At 36.3% G+C, this 18,851-nt stretch overlaps 3 protein-coding genes across 3 annotated transcripts; 2 read left to right on the top strand and 1 right to left on the bottom strand.

Annotated features, from left to right (window-relative positions):
- LOC18610888 (salicylate carboxymethyltransferase) lies at positions 4,500–6,216 on the top strand. Its single transcript, XM_007046804.2, has 4 exons — positions 4,500–4,636; positions 4,754–5,158; positions 5,451–5,723; positions 5,816–6,216. The coding sequence occupies exons 1-4, from the start codon at positions 4,562–4,564 to the stop codon at positions 6,149–6,151; spliced, it is 1,089 nt and encodes a 362-aa protein (XP_007046866.2). The 5' UTR covers positions 4,500–4,561; the 3' UTR covers positions 6,152–6,216.
- LOC18610889 lies at positions 11,458–12,599 on the bottom strand. Its single transcript, XM_007046805.2, has one exon. It carries the CDS (start codon positions 12,372–12,374, stop codon positions 11,652–11,654), a length of 723 nt encoding a protein of 240 aa, XP_007046867.2. The 5' UTR covers positions 12,375–12,599; the 3' UTR covers positions 11,458–11,651.
- LOC18610890 (lipid phosphate phosphatase epsilon 2, chloroplastic) lies at positions 17,318–18,781 on the top strand. The gene is made up of 4 exons (XM_007046806.2): positions 17,318–17,763; positions 17,876–18,101; positions 18,209–18,282; positions 18,394–18,781. Exons 1-4 carry the CDS (start codon positions 17,461–17,463, stop codon positions 18,619–18,621), a joined length of 831 nt encoding a protein of 276 aa, XP_007046868.2. The 5' UTR covers positions 17,318–17,460; the 3' UTR covers positions 18,622–18,781.

An 18,851-nucleotide genomic window follows, 5' to 3' on the forward strand; every position in this document is an offset into this window, starting at 1 on the left:
TATATATACTTTATTTTTTGGTTATTTAAATCCATGTTTGTTGTTGGTCAATTTTTTTACTTGTTTACAAAGCTTATCTAAATAATTAATTAATTAACTTTTAAACGATTAATTTAACTTTGTTTAGTAATATTTATTTGAATTAACAAAATCTTTCTACATATATTATTTTCTAATAATGACTATTTGACTTAATGGGTTTTGAAATTTAGAGTTCAGATTTATCCCGACGCTTCGGTGAAAATCCGTCTCGAACTTCGCACCCGAAAAACATCCGCCCGAAAGAGGCAACTCTTTGCCCCCTTTTTGGCGGTAATACTCAAATATTTTCTTCCAATTATATTATTTATTATTATTATTTATTTATTTTTCATTTTATTATTATCATTATTTTTTTTATTATTATTTTATATATTTTTTTATTTTTTTATCTAAAAATATAATATAGTATATATATGTATATTTGCATCATGAATTACTATTATTATTATTATTTATTTTATTTTTTTGCAAGCCTTCAAATATATTTATAATACTAATATTTTTTATTATTTACATATCTTTATTAAAGCTAAACAAATAATTAAAATAAACTAGATGAGCCCAAATCCACAAGAGATGGGTAAGGCCTCACCTTGCTTGGGCCGGAAGGATGGCCCAAGTGGTCTGGGCTGCGCGGAGGTCTGCCTGGCCCGCTTCCTTGGTCCGCTTGGCCTTCTCCCAAACGCACCGTTTTGGGCTCTGGAGACTCCCTCAAACGACGTCGTTTAGGCGTCGACCCTTGGAATCCTTCACTTCACTGAAACGGCGTCGTTTAGGCGTGCTTCCTCTGGCTATAAAATCCCTTTTCAGCTTTTTTTATTCATTTTTTCATTTCTGTTTCTCTCTCTAGACCGCACCCTCTCCCTTCTCTCTAAAAATCTTTTTCTTCTCTCTTCGCCGGCGCCGACGTCCTCTCCTCTTTTCTCGGTTTTCTCTTTTACTCGGCGAATCACTTCGCCTTCCGTTGGACGATCCTTCCCTTCCCGTCGGCCTCTCTCTCTCTCCTTTCAGATCTCACCATTCCGTCGGTCTCTCTCTCTCTTCGCTCAGATCTCACCCTTCCGTCAGCCTCTCTCTCTTTCCTCTCAGATCTCACCCTTTTCTCCTTGTTTTTCTTTGTGTTGTTTCTCTCCTTTTCTGTGGCTAACTGCTGGCTCCTTCTTTTTGCAGGTTGCAGGGTTTTAAAGAGCCGGGTTGTCCAATTTTTTGGACAACCCGGCAAGGGGGTTCTGGCACCCCTGGAGTTGGTGGCCAGAACCCCCATCCCGCGTAGTGGGTGGGGGATGGGATGGCGAAGGGATGGCTGGGCGTACGCCCAGCCATCCCCAATTTTATTTATTTTTATTAATTATTATTATTTTATTTATTTTATTTTATTTAATTTATTTAATTTTTATATTTATTTAGGTGTCTACAATGGTGTGTAGCATTAGTTGACTGTCACTACAATCCACAGCACAATGGTAAGTCTGAGAGAAAAAACAGAACCTTAGTTGAAATAGGAAGATGTTTACTCTTCCAAATAGGGTTGCCTAAAAAGTTTTAGGCAGAGGTAGTTAACACTGCCAATTATATCCAAAATAGAGTTTATACTAAAGCTCTATCTTAGAAAACTCCTTTTGAATTATGGTTTGGATACAAACCATCTATTACTCATCTTAGAGTGTTTAGCTGTGTTTGTTTTGCAAAAGTGCCTGATGAAAGAAGATCCAAGTTTGATGCAAAGTCAAAGTTAGCAATTCATATTGGTTACAATGATGTATCCAAAGGCTATAGATTGTATGATGTTGAATTAAACTAGGTATTCATAAGCAAGGATGTTAACTTTGATGAAGGGCAAAGTTGAAACTATATTAAAAATTCTATTGAGGTTTCTGAAACAATGACTGATACTAGTAAAGATCCATTTCTGGGGGATGATGAAGTTGATTTAGATGATATTGAAAATGAAAGGCTTGCTGCGAAAGGCACTAGGAGTTTGAGTGAGATCTACAACAGGTGTAATGTGGCTATTTCAGAACCTGCAAGTTATACAGAAGCTGCAACTGATAAGAATTGGGTGAATGCTATGAATAATGAGATTAGTATGATTCAGAAGAACATTACTTGGATGCTTGTAGACAGGCTTAAAAGAAAAAATATAATTAGTGTTAAGTGGATATTTAGGATAAAGTTGAATCCTAATGGATCAGTGAATAAGTATAAAGCAAGATTTGTTGTTAAAGGGTATGCACAAGTGTATGGTGAAGATTATATAGAGACTTTTGCTGCTGTAGCTAGGCACGATACAATCAAAATGTTGATTGCCTTGTCTACTAGAAAAGAATGGTCTATTTACTGTTTAGATGTTAAATCTGTATTTTTGAATGGCTACCTTTCAGAAGATATTTTCATTAAGCAACCTGAGGGTTATGTGGAGGAAGGTTTTGAAGGAAAAGTCTGCAAATTAATCAAGGCCTTGTTTGATCTAAAGCAAGCACCCCATGCTTGGTATGAGAGACTAGATGATCATTTTATGAAGCCAGGGTTTTAGAAGAGTGTTACTAAGTCAACTTTGTATGTGAAGTGTTTAAATGGTTCAGTAGCTATTATAATAGCTCTTTATGTTGATGATTTATTACTTATTGGTTATAACAGTAATGTGTTAGAGGAGTTCAAGCAACAAATGATGAAGGAATTCGAGATGATTGATTTGGGGTTGATGACTTATTTTTTGGAGATGGAAGTGGTTCAATTAAATGGTGAGATAGCTTTGCATCAGTCCAAGTATGCAAAAGATCTGTTAAAGAAATTTAACATGTCCTTATGCAAGATAGTTCCAACTCCTTTGGTTTCTGGTGTTAGTTTCAATAAGATTGATGATTCAAACCCTCTGATGGTCAATTTTACAGAAGTTTGATTAGTTTTCTTCTGTATTTGTCTTCTACCAAGCCTGACATAATGTTTGCAACCAGTTTGTTGTCCAAATTCATGCAAAACCCTTCAATTCTACATTTGAAAGCTACCAAGAGGATTCTCAAGTATATTATAGGTACAGTTGGTTATGGCTTGAAGTTTCTGAAGGAAGAAAATGGTGATTTGAAAGGCTTTAGTGATAATGACTGGGCTGGATCTTTAGATGATTCAAAGAGTACTGAGGGATATTGTTTTTTCTTTTGGTAGTGCTGTTTTTACCTAGAATTCTAAGAAACAACAAGTAGTAGCTCAATCTTCAGCTGAGGCTGAGTATGTAGCTACGGTAGCTGCTACTAATCATGCTGTTTGGCTAAGAAAGGTATTGAAGGATTTAGGGTTTGAGCAGGAAAATGGCACTATGTTATTTGTTGACAAGTTGTCTGTAATAGCAATTGCTAAGAATCTTATTCAGCATGGTAGAACTAAGCATATAAGGGTTAAATATCATGCTTTAAAGGATGCTGTGAAGGAGAATGAGATTAATCTGCAGTATTGTCCTACTAATGAACCACATGTTGATATTTTCACAAAAAGTTTAAATCGGGAAAGGTTTGAGTATCTTAGATCATGCTTGGGAGTTTGTTAGATCAAAGATTAAGGGCGAGTGTTGGAGATTTAATCTTTTCTCTGCTTTGGAGTTTGCTGAAGAATGAAGATTGGAAGCTATTGGAGCTTGAAGGGAACTTACGGCATTATGAAGATGGAAGTTTGTTAGTTAAACGATGTAGTTTTACTTTCTTTTAAAGATTGTAGTCTCTAAACGTTGTCGTCTTGTTGTAAGTCTATGTCTTGAGTCATACGGCATCAGGCTTATCCGTTTTATCTTTGTGTCTTTCTCTTTCAATTTGCTCTGTTAGTTGAGAGTCGTTGCTCTTGTTGCTGAAGCATAGAAATCCATAGCATTTGTTTCCGTGCTAAGCTGAGTCAGTTTGTAATGCACAATTTCCATAACTAGATCTAAGGAGGTTGATATAAATACAACAAGTGATTAACAGTGGAATATCTCTTTTTCCAAATTTGAATTAATTTTATTTTTCTCTATTTTCTCTCTCTCTCTTTTTGATCCTGTGTTCATTTCCTAAATATTTCTTCTCAAAATTGCTTCAGATTGATATATGATTTTCTTGGTATTTCCCATCCCCTTAAATCAAAAGAAAAATCCATTTGAGGTAAAAAAAGAAAATCGAATTAATTAGGTCCATATTTTCTTGAACATATAGTGGAGTATGATTGTACAGGCTTAATTCTCTTGCTCTTGATTTACATGCAAAGTTTTCACACATGAACAGAACTTTGAATGGTTGTCCCATCAAAAAACCAAGAGGAGCACTAACAAATCTGAGATAGGCTTCTTTCAGGAGCGGCCCTGCCACGAAGGTGTAATCATCATTGATAAAATGTAACTTGAACTACCATGATAAGTAATATATATATTAAGAAAAGAAACAAAAACCAAAAAGTAAAGGGCTTTATCATTGATTTTTGCCCTTAAAAGGAGACCAAAGCAAGCACCACTCACTTAGTTCTAATTCACAGGCACTGGCTGGCTGGCTATGTGACCAACATGGATGTGGAGAAAGTCTTTCATATGACTGGAGGAGTCGGCAAGACTAGCTATGCCCAGAATTCTTCTCTCCAGGTTTGGACTTCCCTTCTCTCTCTCTCTCTCTCTCTCTCTCTCTCTCTCTCTCTCTCCATTTTCTGTCTTTTCTTTCTTCTAATTATGTCTTCTTCTTGACTATTTTTGTTTTGACAGAAAAAGGCATCAGATATGGTGAAACATATAACCATGGAAACAATAGAAGAACTTTACTATGCTATAGCTCCAAAGAGCTTAGGCATAGCTGATTTGGGCTGTTCTTCTGGACCCAACTCCTTATCTCTCATCAAAGATATTGTTGAAGTTGTTGAAGAAACTAGCCATAAATTATTTCATCCCCTACCAGAATTTCGAGTATACCTTAATGATCTTCCAACAAACGACTTCAATTCAGTCTTCAAGTCCTTGCCTGATTTTTATAGAGACCTTAAGAAAGACAGAAATGAAGGTGGCCCTGCTATTTTCATAGCAGGCTACCCTGGTTCATTCTATGGAAGACTGTTTCCAAACAATTGCTTGCACTTCATCTATTCATCTTACAGTTTACACTGGCTCTCCAAGGTGAGATTAATTCTCTGTTCCATTGTTTTCCTCTAAGATTTTAGAACTCTGAGTTACATAGACTCCTACTGCCATGAAATGAGCCAATGACAAACCAAGAAAGTCACTTTGTCGAGTACAAACCAAAAGCAGCTTAACAAACAAAATCCAGCAGTAATTGACCAAACTCTTCGTCTCCCTCAAAATGCATGTACCAATTTAAGGAGTTGACAAGCATGTTAATAGTCTGTTGATTTTTTTCTGTCTTGGTGAGCTGACAAGAAATTCAACGAATCATCACAATGCCATGCAGGTACCTCCAGCTCTTTACGATGAGCATGGCAAGTCTACCAACAAAGGAAACGTTTACATTTCTGAATCTAGCCCTCCAAGTGTGTCCCAAGCCTACTGGAACCAATTCCAAGAGGACTTTTCATTGTTCCTGAAATCACGATCGGTGGAGGTAGTCACGGGAGGGAGAATGGTGCTCATTCTATTGGGAAGAATAGGCCAAGATCATGTTGATAGAGGCAATTCTTTCTTCTGGGAAATTCTCTCAAGATCCCTTGCCATTTCGGTTTCTCAGGTCCCAGATTTTTTACATCTGGATCATGTAATTATAATTATGCATAATACATATTTGATACTTCTTCTTGATGACATCTTCTCTTTATGCAGGGACAAATTGACCGGGAAAAGCTTGATTCTTACGAGGTGCATTTTTATGCGCCATCAACAAATGAAATAGAAGATGAAGTGGGAAGGGAAGGGTCCTTCGAAGTAGACAGGCTAGAGATGTTCGAGATAGACAGGGAAGCCAAGGATGGAGAGAGCTATGGCACAGCAGTGGCTATGACAGTGAGGGCTATCCAAGAATCCATGATCTGCAACCATTTTGGAGATGGGATAGATTTAGACACCTTGTTTAACAACTATGGGAAAATGGTAGATGAAGAAATGGCTAAACAAGAAATTAAACCCATCACTTTTGTTGTAGTTCTTAAGAAATTATGAATATTTATGTTATCGATCTATTAAAACATGTATATATTGTTGCAGCATGGGTTTCAAACTGTTTACTGTGAATGCCTTGCCTTGCCTTGGAAAGTTGGAAATGCCTCTCCTATGTTCAAACATGGGGAAGAGTTTTTTTTTTTTTTTTAATCTTAATGGTAAAAGGTATGAACCTTTTTAAAGTATGGACCAGTTCACTAGTTAACCTATAGTTTGGTTTCCCTTATCTACTTTGAAGAGAGAAAAAAGAAAGTGAGGCATCCTATTCATATGGATAAGAAGTTAAGTACTCTTGTTCCTATTTAGCCCCCTTCTACATATATATCTTTAGTCTACATGAAATCAAAATGAAATTAGGATTTGAGGGATTATGTTATATTCTGTCATTCCTTTTAATTTTATTTTCTATCCAATTATATTTAATACAAAACTTTGACTTAGGATAGAGTTTTGCCAAGCAATCAAGAGCTTAAGGCTCAAGAGACCAACCCAGAGTACTAGCCTTTTTGTTAGCCTTGGTGCTGCCATAGCCCATAGACTTGGGCTCACAGTTAACTATTCTAGTCTAAAACGGATCAAAGGTTCTGCCTCCAAATGGGTTGGCCGCTGTAGTAGGCCTATAAGTCACTCTTTGCCCTGGCATAGGCCTACCCAAAGTATTATAGGTAAGTCCTAAGAGAGATGAATTAACTGCCGAATGAATGAATGGATCCGAATAAAAATTCTTGAAACTAGAGTATGAATATGAGCAGTTTAGTATACACGCAATGTAAAATTGTTAGAAAAAAAAGGGTAACGTAAAATAATGAAAGAGATACTAAACGAGACATCAAATAGAGACAGAAAACCTTTGTTTAAACTAATCCATCTTTCGAGAAAGCCATAAAATTTATTAGTGAGCTCTGCTAAAAGCAACAACATTCTCCGTTAAAACATAAATAAGTTTGTTCCCAAACATCTTTTCTTCTCATCTGTTTTCTTTTTTCCTCTTATTTGAGTACCTAATAAGATGAAATGGAACCCTTAGGAACCATAGAAAGGGGACATAAACTGATATGAACTTCATAAACAATCACTGCATCAGTTTCACTGCAGATTTTTCTGAATAGAAAACGAACACTTTTGGCCTAATTGACTAAGATGGCAGATAATTAATATGATCTTCTTCGGATAATGGGAAATGATATAAGGAAGTATGGACAAGACCAAACTTACCTAACCCTTAATACCCGGGCATTAGAAAATGTGAAAATTACCCTTGATGTATAGCATTCTCTACTTTTTTTTGCGTATGTAATATAGTAATTGCCTTTGTTGACACCTGTATAAAACTTTTAACGGCAGGCATGCTGTGGTTAGGTAGGGAGTAGCAGAGATTTGAACCTATTAAAGTCAGCATTTAACTGATAATTTCCATGCATTATTCTATCCTCTCCTTGATTTCAGTATCCGAAAGAGATGTTTAATGTTGTTGAATTAACCATCTCCTTTTCTTTATTCTGATATAGACAGGCTACAGATTACAAATGTTGAATATTCATTGATTCAAACTCAGTTTGGAGGAAAATCTAGCAGTTTCCTCATGTTGCTGTGTATGCTTAGTCCCCTTGGATTACCATGACGAGTTTAAAAGTAATCATAAAAGCAATCCTTGATGAATTGGGAAAATTGAAATCATTCTAAGTCAGTTGCAGGTAAAAACAGCAGACGTAAAAAACAATAACAAAGGTCAGGATTTACAGATAAAGATATGGGGAGCAAGAAGTAAATTTTTGGTTAGCATTTTAAGCAACCACACATGCATGTATAAATTGCATATATGAGATACTTTTGTAGCTGTACCTGTCAGTAACTTAAAAAATTCAACAGACATTACCACCATGTACACATCCTGGTAAAATGCACATGCCATTATCAGGGGGGAATGTAGGTAAACATAAGCATAGGCATTGAGACATGCTATTCAATAATTCAACCAAACATTCAAGATAGCTAGACAGACTACCAAAGACCCCAGCTCTTGAAAAAAGTCTTCCAGAGCCTCACTGCTGTAAATGCCCATGAAGGTGTTTAATTGCCTTAACTATATAGCTGACTATGCTAAAGCCTACAAGCCTTCCTTTTGCCTTTAAGAGTAATTTCACTAGGCAATCTGTACTATTAATTTTACTCTTTTGAATCCCCTCAACCCAACTTTTCCTCATTCAAAGTTCTGTAAAAATAAAAACATTTATGCTATCTAATTAAGCAGCTGCTAGTTACCAACTGTGGCCAACGGAAATAAATCCATGCATTTATTTTGTCTTGCAATCTTTTTCATATATAATGGGTTTCTTATGGGGGCTCGTTTCCCCTCCCCTTTTTCTAGCTTCTCTTTTGCTACCATTTATAGGGGCCCTTTAGAAAGTTGAAAGAGTGATTGTTATTTGCAAGACATATGGCATGACATGGTGTTGAATAGTGGGCGCAATCTCCATTAGGATACTGTAATTGGTTTCTTGTCAATGACAACAAAGATTGAGACTCCCAATGTGTTTTCGATGCAAGGTAAAGACATTTATGTTCCGAGCTTTTGGACAATTGGACTACAACATGATCTGTGCTGGGTGCTGTACATGAGCAAGGATATTTTGTCCCAACCCCCCAGCATTTGTTGATTAACTGGGCATCTGTTCCCCCTCCCTGCCGTGTCTTTCTCCCATGATTGCTAGCTATGGGTTTCCCAAGCACCATTGAAAGCGTGGAGTTGTTTCGATTTTGGGTAACGAGGGGACTGTAGATGCTTTGAACTTGATGATGGAAGTTTGAATTTTTCTGCCAAAGTGCAAAATTTTGGGAATGATATTTGCAAAAAAATCAGGGTGATTTAGATAGGTGCTTTCCCAGACAGAAAAAGTTACAAGAAACCAATAAGGGAAAAAGGGAATCAAGAAGGTTAACCCTGCCATTTCTTAGTGCCCTTCGGTAGCTGATTTGAAACCCATCATGATTGTGCTCCCAAACCATGGCAGAATATGTACATTTAGTCAATTTCTGGATTCTTTTGCATTTGCACAAATAGAGTGCAAATGACCACCTTGCCAAAAGCAAAAATAAAATTTACCCAAACTTTTTGTCATAGCAATTAGGTAAGATAAATCAAAACGATGCTATGGTTTAACGATATTCTTAAAGAAGTAATCAAGTTCAAGATTCGAATTCTCTGTCATTCTCGGTTTTGTTAATTTAAAGATTTATGTTCATTAATGTTTTTATCCAGAAGAACCCACAATGTCATCAGAATCTGAACCTACAGCCAGGGAACAAACAAGATTAGCTATAGTTATTAATCTGCATCATCTGGTTTAAGGTTATAACTGAAATCTAATGCAAAGGATAGGCATATTACCCATCAAGAAACACCACAACTGGTAACTAAGGCCTTGAAAAGAACAGGAAAAGAGAATTTATTCTCAGAGTAGGTGATAGTGCTGCCCCTTTTTTCATTTTTAGAAATGATTGGCCAATGCTGCTGACTTGAGGGAATAGATGCCTTCTCTTTGTGGGTTTTTTCTTGTCATTAGAAAAACCCTCATTAAACTATGGGGCAAAAACCATCACGAACACATGCCATCAAATAGATTTTTGTTGCCCCTGTGGGACAAACTTTCTCAAGTCCAAACTTACATTTATCTCTGCCTTGGTTAAAATATGAATTCAATTTTATACTTTACTTAATAATTAATTTAAGTTAGTTTTTTTTTTTAAAAAAAAAGTGGGTTTTGGAGAATATTGAACTTAATCAATAGCTTGTATATAATTTGTACTTTAACAAACAAGAACTGATCAAAATTTGGATGCTCATTGGATCAAATATAAATAGTCAAATCCATCCTAAAAATTCCTTCAATTATTGTAATTGAAATGCATATAAAAACATGGGCGACAGTCATTAAGAAAAGAAAGAAATGAGACATTGCTTAATCTTCATTTAGAGGTGGTGGAAATGAAATAGAGGAAATCTTAATCTTAATTAAGAGTGGTTTCCAAGATTGATTGGAAGAAAAAAAAAAGGGCACATTAAAAAAATTATTAAATCCATAATTTGTTTACAAATGGAAAAAGAAAGAAAGAATGTAAACCCTTAGAAAAAGGCAATGCCTGTTGGCAGGCACCCACCCCAATTGACTCCATTTTAAAACAAACCCTACAGGCCTTCCCTTTGCCACATATGGACAAGGGAAAAAGAGACATAAAAGAGTTCAAAGGGCCAAAGCAATGTGTCATTGTTTTGACATGTTGCTTAGGATTAAGGAGAAGATTTACAAATTTAATTAATGCAAAAAAAAAAGAAAAAAATATAGGTTTGATGAATGAAAGCAAAATTTGTTCCTTGAGTTTGGGTTAAAAGCCCCATTTTTTTTATAGCAAATTCAACCACCCCCAATTGTCTTTCATGGTGGAATTAATCATTTTTTTTTCCTCTCTAAATCACAAGTGGAGGAATGAAATAAAGTTGGGTAGGCAAAAAATACTACATGGAAAAGTAAAAGTACTGAAAGTAAATTAGAAAGAAGACTTTGGGGTTTGAAGATTATCGGATGATGATTGATGCTTTTAACCACTAAATTCTGGTTGCTTAAGGAAGGAATTCTAGAAATTATTCCTTTGTGGGGACACTGCTTAATTTTGCACTGATAAAAAAAGCAAACCCAAAACAAAAATAAAAAACAGTGGGCTGATTGATTGGACTATCAATCATTCCTACAAAGAACAACCTTGCAACTTTTTTTTCTACACATTGAGCTCAATCTCACCAAATATTCAAGCTTGTTATTTACTTAATCATTGCATAGCCTTAAGCAATAAAAAGTTGGATTGATTGTTTAACTAACTCTATGTTTTTCTATATGCTTCCTAAAGTCTCATCACAATCATAATAACTATTTCTATATTTGTATTAAAGTCCAAATTCACCTTACAACTTTGCTAACATTATGTTTGGTAAGAAAGAAAGAGAAAGAAAGGAAAAGAGAATAACGATTAATTTACACATTATCATTTTCCTACACTAAAAACAAAAAGAGAACGATGATTCAATTCAAATTAATTATTTTATTTATAATTTATCCTCAAAATATTATTTTATCTGATTTTTTATATCTCGTATTCAATACAAGTAAAAAGTAACATATTAAATGACTTAGGCAACAATGTTTTTTATTCGAATTTCGAATAAATTCAATTCATTTTTTTTCACTTTTCACCATTGTATTTCTAAAAATATTAGGGAAAAAATTGAGGACTAAGCAAAAAAAAAAAAAAGATTGAATGGAAAACATAATCATACTATTTGTTAACAAAAATCACGTGGTAATTACGAATAGGGCATTATCTTTTTACCACTGTCCAATAATACCATAAACAGGTAAAAAAAGAAAACAGTAACTAACACTTTTCATCTTCAATTTCTTTTTTTGATTATTATTTTTGGTGGTTAATTTTTTTCTTTTTTATTTTTTCAAGCTTGGTTTTGAGGAACAATGGACAGAGACTCTTCTCGGCGAAACCTCAACTGTTTGGCGATGAAATCTTCGATCGTTCGTTGGAACTCTTCATTGCTCAACTCGTCTTCGGGAAACAATTTCTCATCGATATTTTCAAATTTTCGGCACTTCTCCGTCTCCGATCGTCGTAGGTCCTTTTTCACTTTCTCCTCACTCTGCTTTATCGCCACCTTCTCCGACTTACTCCTCCGATAAACTCTCGGAGTATCTACCTCAGCATCCGAGTCTGATTCCGGCTCCGACTCCGGCTCCATTTGTTCGAACGTGTGAGTACATGTGCTCACTCCAGAGATGATCTCCTTGTCTTCATACACGATCTCTTCTCGAGATTCCATTTTGGAGCGATTCTCGGCGTTTTTGACGATTTCCTCGTAGAGTTTAGAATCCGCATTGTGAACGGCAGAGAAGACGCCAGACTTAGCAACGAGAGTGACGATGATGGCGTTGCAGACGAGGAAAACGAAGAGCGGACTCGCGACGACTCCTCCGAGTCTCAAAACGAACTCGCCGGAGATTTTGACGGCGAAAGGCACGCGCTCGAAGGTCCACGCCAAGAACAGCAAAGCCACAAGCAATTCCACGAAACGAAACGCCGTCGTCAAGCTCCGAAGCCGATTGTACCTCCTCATCGCCTTAACTTTCTCCGCTTTCACGTTATCGAAATCAAAGGAATCCATATCCACAACGAGTTTCAAGGCATTCCGCAAAAGGTGACAAAGCGTAAGGTATTTGAAAAGTTAAAAAAAAAAAAGACTTCCGTTTGTTTCTCTGGAAACTGATTTTGATTTTCCGGGAAAGTAAATGAAGGAACCGGAAAAAAAAAAAAAAAGAAGGTGAAGGGGTATGGTTATGGAGTCGTACACAGTAAAGAGCATCAAGGTTTGTCTTCAGAGAACTGACCCTTTGTAGGGAAATGCTTATATAGACTCATAGTCATGGAACTTTTCTTTTTATTTAGTAAATTTCATTTTTAATAGTCATAAATAAAGATTAAAAGGGGTCTAATCAATATATAGTAATATCCATTTAGATTGGGTGGATTAGAGGGCCACAACGTACATGACATGCGCAAATAGTTCTCTTCATCCTTTTGCTTCTCAAGTTTTTGTCTTAATATAAAATTATTATTATTATTAAAATGTTAATGAATATCTATAGACACGACTTAAATCCGTAATTATAAATAAATAGATTAATTTAAATTGAGATTATGCTAATAATCTATTAAAAAAATTTAACAATTTAATCTCTCATAATGAGGATAGAAATTTTTTATGTGAAAAAATATTAAAACAATAAAAAATTGAATGGAAATTCATAAATATTAGTTAAGGAAGAGAAATGGGATCATGAGTTTTCACGTGAAGGGAAGGGGCTTAGGTAATCCTGGTCCATTGGTGCCAACATCGTTATCCTCACGAGTTGTTGTACAAATTCAAACTACAATTATATGGACTGGTCCGAACATTCCTTTTTTAATGCTTTTTTCTTCTTCTTTTTTTTGTCCCTGCTTTGTTATCTTAATTTGCATTTAAGTTAAGAGAATGACTTTGCCCCTTTTCACCTTTTCTTATCTTTCTCTGTTTTGCCTTAAATATTTACATCTAAATGCTTGCCTCCTGATGTATAGACAATAAGTCTAAATTTGTTCACTTACAATTAATGGGATTAACATAAAATTTGAAGTGTATTGATAAAAATTCAGTATTGACTCAGAGTACAATGACAAATTTGACTTTAATTCTATAATTAATCAGTTTTCTATTCCTTCTTAATTGGAGCTCAAGCTCCGGCACTCTCTGAACTGCTTTTGCTTCATCTCAGACAAAAATTGTTAGCATTAACACTAACTAATCGTGTGTGTGTGTTTTTTTTTTAATTTAAAGATAAGAATTCGAATTATATTCTTTAAGTAAGAAGTTATACACAATTAATAAATTAAATGTTCCATTAGGACTAACCTTTCATGTTGATTGATTTCAATTTACATGTTCATCTCCCAAAGACAAGCATAGGAGGAAGACATGAAGGCAAAAGGCATGAAGAAACACTCTTCACAGTGACTAAGTCCGTTTTACCATCACAAGGCCACAGGCTGCAGCCTCTGCAGTATGCCATCACGTGGCCCCTGAAATTGATCACTGCCAAAAAGGGGAAAAAAAAAACTGTAAAATTTTCTCATCCTTAACTTGCTGGTTAGATAATCGTAATTAATAGTTACAGCTCTTTTTCATTTTTTATTTTTAATTTTTGTCTTTGACAAATGTTCTGCCTTACAAACTGCAATAGAGAAGACGTGATTTGTCAGACACGCGATTGTGTGTGCGCCTTTATTTATTGAATTTTTTTATTCACCTTAATTTCCTATATTTTTCTAAAATTTATTGTATCTCAGTTGCCGATGATGATTTCTGTACATTTTGATGTAAGCAGCTTTCAGGAATCCTGTTGTTGTCATCGATTTTGACATGGGATAATAGCCTCTGCCACTGGCTCTCCATATGTTCATATTGTAGTACAATGCCACAAAAATTTAATAAAATTCCTGGGTTTTTTATGGAGATTTGAATCATATCTTTACTGTCATTTTAAACCCTAAATTTCAATCATAAGTGTAATTCATTTCATGCATGCATGGAATTAAAGTTACCATTAATGCTAATACTACTTGATATAAATTCGGAAACAGTTTCTGGGGGCAAAAAGGAGGCTGTTGCAGTGCATGGCCTGTGGAAAGAACTCTGCCTTCATAATTTGAAATGAAATGAAAGAGCCAAAGTTTTTTATATCTGACATTGATTGAATCCTGCTTGGTGTTTTCAAAACTATGGACTTTTAACTGTGCTGTAGGTGCTACCATGGCTTCTGCCTGTCACCTACCTTCTAATAAAGAAAAGGGGAAGAAGACTAAAATTTGCCAGGGACCTTTCTTTTCAAGCATTATTGTTTTGGTCTTTCCATTTAATTTGATTTAGATCTTTCGGATACAGAAAATCCCGCATTAGCTTTATCAAGGGGGTAAAAAAGGAAAAGTCTAGTTTTCATTATCCATTGCCACTTTACCAGGTTCCTCATGCAAAGTTGACTGTCTGTGTGGGTTCCAGGCTACTGCTTACTGCGGTTGTGGAAACTTGTGGGCCAAACTTCTTTCACACAGGACCAAACTCGGTCGCCCTCTCTCCTTTCTCTGAAGTCTGACCACCGGCCCTCGCTTTCTCTTCTCTGAGTTTGAGATTGATAAAAGTCTGTAGTGTCTCTTCCTCCCAAGACACCAGGACATCCGCTCCCTACACGTTGCACGAGTCCCTCTCTGATTTGGACCCTACGCTCTCTCCCGCCCCATCCACATCCCCCGCCTGCTTTTCGAGCCGACCCAAAATCCGTTGACAATTACATTGCAGAAGGGACCTTGGGGTTCAACTGTTCATTTGTGAGTTAAGAGTAGAGTAATCAAGCAATTGTGTAGGGGAATTAGAATTCTGTAACCTGGTTTTGGATGAGTTCCGTGTTTTATCAGACAAAAATTGAATTGCAATCTTTTCCAAGACATATACCCTGATTCATCTGAATCCCATTGATATTGTGCATAAGATATCTGCCATTCAACTTAAAAGAGAGCTGTGGGAAAAGAAAAAAAAAATCATGGAGGCATTCAGGCAACTCAAAGCTGTACGTAGGCCCCTCCCTGGTTTACTTTTCTAGGCCTTCTCATCCTAGAGATCTAACTGCAAATTTGTCAAAGAAGCTAAGGGAAAAAGCTCCTAGCATGAAAAAGACTATTTAATTATGTGAGACATGGTCGATACTGCCTGACCACTGCAGATCGTAAAGAATGACCCACTAGAATAAGTTCCTCCATCACCATCGAAGAAAACATTGTATTGATCCCTAAAATCATTTACAAAAGAAAAAAAAATCTCTGAATTATTCTAAATTTTAATAATAAATGCTCTTGAAGGGGCGGATTCTTGGAAAATTGGAGTGTCCTAGGATGCATCAGACAAGTTGAGGTAGCTGAATTCAACCAAAAATTATGGAAGTTTCTTAAGAATAATAAATCAAGTAAGATAATCTAACTAGAATCACATAATCCACAATAGATTTTTCATGCACTTGGCAGACAAAGTCATATAGTTCATAGTAATATATTCCCCAGCAGCAGGCCCTTGATTTCAAACAAGAAAATAATTTTTTTTATTCTTTTATGGACTCCATATATTCCACTTGCTCTGCAGCCTGAATTTGTTCCTTATTTCCTTCCAGGTATATTACCAGTTCCGGTTCTAAACAGGTGTGCTCCAAAAAAATCTATGTTATCCCAAAAGCCTGAGGAGATAAGGGAAAGATAAACACATTAATAAGGGTAAAAGAAAGATGATTCAACGGTGGAGAATTGCCCTCCATGGAATCAGCTGTCAGTTTAAAAGTTCAGTGATTCTAGCATCATTTGATGGGAAATTGGTGATTTTCAACATGATGATCTCCAAAAAGTGATTTTGATTCAAAAGATGAAACCATTTTTATTTGAAACAACATAATGGAGACTATCTTGCCCGTAAAGACCTAAGGAATATTTGTGAAGGTTGATGGAGGCAGCCTAAACTCTTTAGCTTCTTTAATTATTGGGATGGATTATGTGGACTGAAATGCTTTCTACACAACGATGAAAATAACCCTCTTTCTTTATATCAGCAATCCTCGAAATTCCACACTGTTCCATGTAATCCAACATCTGTAATGCTCTCTTTTCAATTACCTAGGTGCACACGGTTTCAACACTCTTCTTTTCATTGATTCCTTCTCTTTATTCGTCTCCTCAATTCTTTGTTTTCTCGATTGTCATAACCCATGAGCATAACTTCTTTGGATTTGCATCTCGGATGAGCCGACAAGTCTTGCAATTGAAGCATCCCACAGTTTTGTTTTATCTAGGCCTATGGGCCAAGTATGGACACACCAAAGGCAAGTTATGCCCCTTGATCTCCCATGAAATGGGGTCCGTTCAATGAGCTCATCACCTTCTTGCAGGCCATCCTTGGTCTGGTCCAGAAATTTGCTCCAACATGTCACATGTGGCCCATTAATTGGGGAAAAAATTTTATTTCAATGGTCAAAGAAAAAAAATTTGGTATTCAAACTAACGTGACTTGAGGTATATGTACACAAAACAAATTATATTACTGATAATATCGTAATCTAATAATTGTGTTATTAATAAAATCGTAATTTAATAAAATCATCTCGATTTAGTTTATAATTTTTACAATTATTATAATTAGTTAACATTAATAAGGAAAGAATATTCAATAGAATAGAAGGGGGTTCATAAAAAGTCCTTTTCTCTAATCAAAGACGGCTCATTCCATGAATTATCTTATTTTGTATGATTTTTAAATGAAAATAAATAACTTACGCAATATTTATGAATATGAGGAAGGCAGGGAAAAACGTTGTACGCGTAACACGTGGCAAGATCTTGTCGGAGACATGCCTAAAATCGAGGAGAACAGCGGCACATCTTACAAGAACCAACGTAAAAATGTCCAGATTCGGAGATTCAATCTTAGGGCTGTAAACTAGATCCTTACCTTCGAATTTTCGCAACCAATAATTACACATTTAAAAAAAAAAAATAGTCAAACCCCTGTCCTCTGTCCACACATTTTCCACGTTAAAACTACAAAACTTGAAGCAAAGGAGAGAAAATGATTCTTTTAGCACTTTCCATTGATTTTCTTCCTTCCCCAAAGGGGTCTCCAAAAGATGTCCTCAATTTCAACTTTTTTCCATCCTCCGCTCTTTAGATTCAAGCTTGGTTCTTCTCCTAAGCTTTGTAAATCTTCGAACCCAGATTTTTTCTGTCAGTTCCGGACCCGGAAACCAAGCTCTCTCGGAGGATTTTTGGCCGAGAAAACCGGGGTGTGGGACCTTCCGAGAGCCATGATTAAAACTTCCGCGGTCAGGGACTCTAGGAATGGAGATGACTGTCTTCAAGTGCTTGAGCAAGAAGCTTTCATCGAGGGGTCAGCGCGGCTTCGAGGGCTGGAGACAACCTTGAATCGTATGGTGAGTGTATTTGTATACGGGATACTGGGATACGTATTTGAGTAAAGTAAACGTATGTAATTTTTTTTTCTATGTTTGCTGAAATGGGGTTTTGGTTTGTTGGGGGTGATAGAGCAAGTGGTTGGTGGCGGCGACGTTTGGTGGGGTGCTTCTGTGGAGGCATGACGCGGAGGCTATATGGGTGGCGATGGGGTCGATTGTGAACGCGCTGCTGTCAGTTGGGCTGAAAAGGGTGCTGAATCAGGAGCGGCCTGTTGCTGGGCTTAAGTCTGACCCTGGGATGCCATCTTCTCATGCCCAATCCATCTTCTTCACTGTCGTTTTTACCATAGCTTCCAGTAAGCCCTTACATTCACTCCATGGAGAATATTTTGATCTGTTCTATTTACTTTGCATTTTTCAATAGGCAATTGAGTTTAAATTCTGGATTTTTTGGTGTTTACAGTTTTGGAATGGCTGGGAGTTAATGAACTTTCAGTGAGCATCAGTGCTCTGGCTCTGGCATTTGGTTCATATTTTGTGAGAATACATCTCGAAAATTACCTTTAAACTTAATTCTTGGTTTCTCATCGGTGGAAATCTATGATTCTATCTCATTGACTGGTTTTTGTGTTGATTTGTGGTCTGCAGTCATGGCTTCGAGTGTCACAGCAGCTTCACACGATGAGTCAAATCCTTGTGGGTGCTATCATAGGGTCCATTTTCTCAGTTTTGTGGTACATGTCATGGAAAGCTGTTGTTTTGGAAGCATTTCATTCCTCATTGTTGGTACGGGTAATTGTTCTTCTGGGTTCTGCGGGATTTTGCCTTGGCTTTCTTCTGTATGTGATTCAGTATTGGCTTAGGGATGAAAGATGAACGATGTAAATAGATTTAGTTTTAGACGGATGAAGATTCCACAGATGATTTCATGAACAGACAAGAATAATTGTCTCATGTCTGAAGCTTAACAGAGCTAATTATGTAAAAGTCCTTTGACTCGATCCTCTCAAGAGTTACGGAATATATTTGAGAGAGATTCTCTGCGTTTTAGGCTTTAACAAGGCGATTCAGTGCGCATTGGTAACTAAATCAAATTAAGTCAAATG

The sequence above is a fragment of the Theobroma cacao genome, chromosome 1 (genome assembly GCF_000208745.1).
Source record: "Theobroma cacao cultivar B97-61/B2 chromosome 1, Criollo_cocoa_genome_V2, whole genome shotgun sequence".
Taxonomy (NCBI): Eukaryota; Viridiplantae; Streptophyta; class Magnoliopsida; order Malvales; family Malvaceae; genus Theobroma; species Theobroma cacao.